At 50.5% G+C, this 6,729-nt stretch overlaps 1 protein-coding gene across 1 annotated transcript; it reads left to right on the top strand.

Moving 5' to 3' along the window:
- Positions 1-289: 289 nt before the first annotated feature.
- On the top strand, positions 290-6,262 carry KRT9 (keratin 9). Its single transcript, XM_010358582.2, has 8 exons — positions 290-943; positions 2,113-2,195; positions 2,319-2,475; positions 2,745-2,906; positions 3,667-3,792; positions 3,915-4,138; positions 4,544-4,992; positions 6,106-6,262. The coding sequence occupies exons 1-8, from the start codon at positions 290-292 to the stop codon at positions 6,123-6,125; spliced, it is 1,875 nt and encodes a 624-aa protein (XP_010356884.1). The 3' UTR covers positions 6,126-6,262.
- The last annotated feature ends 467 nt before the right edge of the window (positions 6,263-6,729 follow it).

Below are 6,729 nucleotides of genomic sequence, written 5' to 3'. Positions count from 1 at the left end.
GCCCTGACAGCCTAATATCATCAAATTATCCCACACAATGGAGAGAGGCTGGGTTGCCTCCAGGCAGTCACCAAAGGACGCTGAGCCTGGGGCAGCCGAGCTGCCTCTGTATCCCAGACCTCTCTCAGGTCTGTGGGGGGAGGCTGGCACAGACCAAGGGCACACCTAGGTGTGCCACCTTCAGCTGGGGGTATAAGTAGGCAGTCCCAGGGACAGCTCTGTACCCTGCACTTGGGAGCCGGCAGCACTCCTACCACTGCTTCTTAACCCGTGAGCTACCAGCCGTGTCATGAGCTGCAGACAGTTCTCCTCGTCCCACTTGAGCCGCAGCGGCGGGGGTGGCGGGGGCGGCGTGGGCAGCGGGGGCAGCATAAGGTCTTCCTACAGCCGCTTCAGCTCCTCAGGGGGCGGTGGAGGAGGGGGCCGATTCAGCTCTTCCAGTGGCTATGGAGGGGGAAGCTCTCGTGTCTGTGGGAGGGGAGGTGGCGGCAGTTTTGGCTACAGCTACGGCGGAGGATCTGGGGGTGGTTTTAGTGCCAGTAGTTTAGGCGGTGGCTTTGGGGGTGGTTCCAGAGGTTTTGGTGGTGCTTCTGGAGGCTATGGTAGTTCGGGGGGTTTTGGAGGTGGCTTTGGTGGTGGTTCTGGAGGTGGCTTTGGTGGTAGCTATGGGGGTGGGTTTGGTGGTGGCTATGGGGGTGGATTTGGGGGCTTTGGAGGTGGTGCTGGAGGCGGTGATGGTGGTATTCTGACTACTAATGAGAAGAGCGCCATGCAGGAACTCAATACTCGGCTGGCCTCTTACTTGGATAAGGTGCAGGCTCTAGAGGAGGCCAACAATGACCTGGAGAATAAGATCCAGGATTGGTATGACAAGAAGGGCCCTGCTGCAGTCCAGAAGAACTACTCCTCTTACTACAACACTATTGATGATCTCAAGGACCAGGTAGGTGCAGGAAACTGTCTCTGTCTTGGTCTTTTCCTCCTACATTCTTTATCTTCCAAAAAAGGTAAAACGCTAAACTCTAAGCTCAGATAATAGCCAGGGAGTCCACGTTTTGGAAATGTACGCTTTCATCAGAAACAAACTTGTGTTTGGTTTCTGGGGATCCCAGGATAGGACTTTGGCCTGTGCTCTGAGGGTTCATTTCCATTTCTTCAACTTTCAGAGTTTGGGCAGAGCAGAGAGGAGGCCTGGGTTAACATGAGCTGAGCTGGGACTGGATGTGGAACCTCCTTTAGGTCTGGTCTAAGTCAGTACTCTGTCTTCCTTTGTACTTCTCCTAGGCTTCTTTAGGAGTGTATCTTGATCTTTTGAGGTATTTTGGACCCGATTGTACATTTGGTTATTCAAGTGATGGAGAGGATCCAGAACTCTGGGAAAAGAAGCTATCTATCCATCCATCCATCCATCCATCCATCCATCCATCCATCCATCCATCCTTCCCTCCCTCCCTCCCTCCCTCCCTCCACCCACATGTCCATCTATCTATCCATTTATTCAGGCATTCAGTTCAGTGAGTGCCTACCCTCAGGGTTGCTCTGGGTAGACACAGTGATGTGCTAGACTGAGTTCTGGTGGAGCTCACAGTCTGACTCTTCAATATGCTCAGTGATTCCTCTTGTTTTCATTCCTGCATGTCTCTGGATGTGCTGTTTCTTCTACTCCAAACCTCTTCCATTTATTTATTAATATTACACCCTAGCCATCCTTCAGCACCCAATTCAATTGCCAGCCACCTCCTTCCTGAAGTCTTTCTTGATCTCCCATTGCCATAAGCCACCTCTCCTTTCCTTGAACTCTTTTAGGACACTTTTGACTTTGTAGTCAATGGTGGGCTCCTTGAGGAACAGGATGTCAGTAATCTCTAAATCCTACAATGCCCTTTGCAGTAGATCTTCAAATATTTGTTGAATGAACGAATGAAGGCCACACCAAACATCTTCGTTGAAGGCTGGAAGGGGTCTGTGCCATGTCCCAGCTGTTGGAAGTTCCTCATTTCTCTTGAGAATCTTCCTGAATGGAATCCTCACCTCTTGTGGCTTTGCCTGACCTCTTGCCCTCCCAGCAGTGGTCCACAGTGTGATTTCATGGTTGTGTCATTTTTTTTTCAGATTGTGGACCTGACAGTGGGCAACAACAAAACTCTTGTGGACATCGACAACACTCGCATGACACTAGATGACTTCAGGATAAAGTGAGTCCTGCTTCTCCTTTCCTCTCCTGTCATCAGCCCTTACCCCCTGAACCTCAGTGCTCTGGAGGTCCTGGTAGGGCCTGGTTCCCTCTTGATTATTTTCTACCCCTGGCTGGTCTGCAGGTTCGAGATGGAGCAAAACCTGCGGCAAGGAGTGGATGCTGACATCAATGGCCTGCGGCAGGTGCTGGACAATCTGACCATGGAGAAGTCTGACCTGGAGATGCAGTATGAGACTCTGCAGGAGGAGCTGATGGCCCTCAAGAAGAATCATAAGGAGGTAGGGTGCTGGGCTTATGGGTTACTGGGGAGAGGGAGGAGCAGAAATGCTGAGACAGCAGGGGAGCTTTGGAGAATTACCTGGGAGACACCCTCTCCTTTGCTCTGGAGGACACTTTCAGCTTCTCCTTGGCATCACCTATGGTAGTGGGTGGGCTTTGGCTTCACAACTGTGTCCCCTTTTTGTACCCTGTGGGGACCACAGGAGAAATCTGAAAGGTGGTGCAGAGGACTTTATCCCTGACCTCATCTCCCTTTCCTCCCTGGCAGGAGATGAGTCAGCTGACTGGGCAGAACAGTGGAGATGTCAATGTGGAGATAAACGTCGCTCCTGGCAAAGATCTCACCAAGACCCTCAATGACATGCGTCAGGAGTATGAGCAGCTCATTGCTAAGAACAGAAAGGACATCGAGAATCAATATGAGACTCAGGTGAGCAGAGTGGGCTGCCCATTCAAACTCCTCCCCTCCATCTATGCATATCTCCATCCCTCCGGCCTCCCATTCCTTCATCCTCCTATCTCTCCATCTCTCAGTGCAGCTGTCATTTATCCATCTTCCAATGGAAGTCATTCAACCATCTTCATTCACTGCATACCAACATCATTACAAAGTAGTTTCTTAGTGCCATGTTATATGTAAAGTATTGATGTCTCAGAGGTATTGATGTCTCAGATATGAGCCAAAGAAGATTGTTGCCTTGAGAAGCTCACAGTTTATTAGATGTGTGTGAACAAAAGCAGAACGTGAACAATTTAATCTAATGCTATGTAATGTAAGACTACAAGAGAGGGATACAGTATGTCTCCCATACTGTACTGAACTCCTTGGTGGTTCTCTTCCTCCTTGAGTCTCCAGTGCCTAGCCAGAGTCTGGCACATACATGAAGGCATGGTCTGTGGTATGTGTGTGTGTGTGTGAAAGGTGGGGGAAGTTCGGAATAAGGTTAGATTAGAAAGATGGTTGTGAGACAAAGTGTGAAGGGTCTTGCAACCTTGTTGAGAGGGAATGTCATGTTGAGAGGACTGGACAAACCTGCATGGCTGGAGGGTACCCAGAACTCAGAAAGACTTGTCCTTGGCTTTGGATCAGCCTTGGCCCTGCAGGTGAAGATCCTGGTTGAATGGGGCAGAATCTCGCCCACTGAAGCTCCTGGCCCAGCCTGATGCTTACTGAGCCTTTGGTTTTGCAGATAACCCAGATCGAGAACGAGGTATCCAGTAGCGGTCAGGAGGTGCAGTCCAGTGCCAAGGAGGTGACCCAGCTCCGGCACGGTGTCCAGGAGTTGGAGATTGAGCTGCAGTCTCAGCTCAGCAAGGTTGGTAGCTCTGCTGTAGACTCATTGCCAAGGTGGGGCACAGGAAGGCTTTGCAGCCCAGGAGTGGGAAGAAGAGGAGTTATGATGTAGCATCCCTCTTAAAGCCTTCTCCTGACCCTTAGAAAGCAGCCCTGGAGAAGAGCTTGGAAGACACGAAGAACCGCTACTGTGGCCAGCTGCAGATGATCCAGGAGCAGATCAGTAACTTGGAGGCCCAGATCACTGATGTCCGGCAAGAGATTGAGTGCCAGAATCAGGAATACAGCCTTTTGCTCAGCATTAAGATGCGGCTGGAGCAGGAAATCCAGACCTACCGCAACCTCCTTGAGGGAGGCCAGGAAGACTTGTAGGTGCCCCAGGATTCGGTGGAACCCCAGGGGTCCCTTAGGCCTCTAATACTCCTTCTGCCCCTCTGGATAGAGGCAGCTGGGGGAAGTTCTTATACACAGGGTCTTATGGGTTGAGGACTTCTTCATCCTGGGGGCGGTGGGGATCTCACTGCATTTGGGCTTTGGGGAAGGAGGATGGTGACACTGAGAGAAGGGGCTGCCTCCCTGCTCCAGGGAGGGGAAGGCTCCACAGTCTAAACTGGAAGCTCTCCCCTCCCAGCTATGGTGCCAGCCCAGATTCTGTCCTCCCAAGAAGGAAAACAGAAAGATTCATGTTTGGGTCCTGACTCTATCCAGGTCCATCCTTATATATGTGTGTGTGGGCCACTCATTTTAACTCTCTTGTTTTCTTTCTTTCCTAGTGAATCCTCCGGAGCTGGAAAAATTGGTCTTGGAGGTGGCCAAGGAGGTCGAGGAGGAAGTGGAGGAAGTTATGGAAGAGGTTCCAGGGGAGGAAGTGGAGGCAGCTATGGTGGAGGAAGTGGTTCTGGAGGTGGCTATGGTGGAGGAAGTGGAGGTGGCCATAGCGGAGGAAGTGGAGGTGGCCATAGTGGAGGAAGTGGGGGCAACTATGGAGGAGGAAGTGGCTCTGGAGGAGGAAGTGGGGGTGGCTATGGTGGAGGAAGTGGGTCCAGGGGAGGAAGTGGGGGCAGCCATGGTGGAGGAAGTGGTTTTGGAGGTGAAAGTGGAGGCAGCTACGGAGGTGGTGAAGAAGGGAGTGGAAGTGGTGGCGGCTATGGAGGAGGAAGCGGAAAATCATCCCATTCCCAGTCTTCTTCCTCAAAATCTGGTGACCAAGATGAGACAAAAGGTAAGGGACAATCCTAGGTTGTGGGGTGGAGGGAGGCACAACTCTAGGTTGTGGGGTGGAGAGTCAAGGTATCACCTTCTTTTTTTGTTTTGAGTATTTTGGAATCTCTGGGAAATACAGATTCTGAATAGAGCTGGATGTTAGGGAAACCTCTAGTGAGGTGCCAGAGACATGTCCTTGGTTCTCAATTGATCATTATTTTTGACAGAGCCTCGGATGAGGCTAGGACTAAATCTATACATGGCTGAGTCTCAGTAGTGTAGGAGATGGGCTGAAAATTGTGCATTATCATGATACACCCTTTGAGTTAGGTTTCATTATAATCCCCATTTTAAGGAAAATGAGGTTCAGAGAAAATAACTACTTTGGTCAAAGTCATACAATCACAAATGAGGGGTTCAGCTCTGTGGGGCTTCACAGCCGGTACTTTCAACCCTCATGAGGATGGGGGACCTGGATCAGCAACAGTTCAGGTGGAAAAGAGACTCAGGGATTTCAGTCAGTGGTTGGTTTGCACAGCTATTACATGATGCAACTGCCAAAAGGACGAACATAATCTAAATGTAAGAAAGACTCACACAGGTGAGTTGGTCTCTAGATCAGGGAAAATTTTCCCATGTACACATTGAGTTTTATAAAATAAAAATGTGTGAAATTATAGTAAAACGCTGGGTAATATGACTGGGAATGTTTAGCTCAGAGAAGACTTGAGGTGCCTGGGAGCTGCCCTGCAGGGTGTCTGATGTGGTTTTGTGTGTCCAGTGGCACTGCAGGGCCATGGATGTACATCTAGGAGTGAGGCTGGGGCCATCTTTTGCCTCAGTATCCAAATAATTGACTGACATATCTGTTGAATGGAGGGGGTTGCCTCATAAGCTCCCCACCCTCAGACTTGGGGGTGCATCTGCCAGGTTTGCTGCAACAGAGATTCAGGAATTAGATGGGGACCAGTAGATTGGGAGAACCCAGGGTCCTTCCACCTCAGGATTCTCCAGCTCTTTGAGCTCTAGTGTCCTTACTTCGAGTTTCCCCATCTCTCCCCAAGTCCCAACCTCTCTGCTCCTGCTCACAGTCCTCCCTTCTCCCCCTCATCTCCCTTCTGTCTCTCCACAGGCTTCCTTTCGCGATACTAGAGCCTCTGTAAACTTCTCCTGCCCAGCCCCAGCTGAGTATCCCCAGATGGGCAGACCCCTGATGAAGCCTGCTATTGGATCCTGACATCAGGAATAGCTGGCAACGAGCCCCTGTGCCCGTTTGGGACTGGACTGACTTGGCATATATGCCTCTGGCTTTCCACTGGTTTCCAACCCTCCTTGGCTTTGATGACTTCAGGGTTGGGGAGACAGACCTCTTTCCTCTCTCTGGCCTGGGGTGATCTCACACCCTGCATGATCTTAACTATAATAAAGCTTTCCTACTGCAAATCAAACTCAGACTTTGACCCATTTGTTCTTTGGGATTAAGAAGGGATAGGGTGGGTGGGACACAGTAGCTCATGTTTGTAATCCTAGCACTTTGGGAGGCTGAGACAGGAGGAGCACTTGAGGCCAGGAGTTCAAGACTAGCCTGAGCAACATGGTGAGACCTGTCTTTACAAAAACTAAAAAAAAAAAAAAAATTAGACAGGCATGGTTGTGGGCACCTGTGGTCCCAGCTATTCAGGAGACTGAGGTGGTAGGATTGCTTGGGCCCAGGAGTTGGAGGCTTCAGTGACCTATGATCGCATCACTGCATTCT

The sequence above is a fragment of the Rhinopithecus roxellana genome, chromosome 19, assembly GCF_007565055.1.
Source record: "Rhinopithecus roxellana isolate Shanxi Qingling chromosome 19, ASM756505v1, whole genome shotgun sequence".
Taxonomy (NCBI): domain Eukaryota; kingdom Metazoa; phylum Chordata; class Mammalia; order Primates; family Cercopithecidae; genus Rhinopithecus; species Rhinopithecus roxellana.
This window is presented reverse-complemented; position numbering and strand designations above follow the sequence as displayed.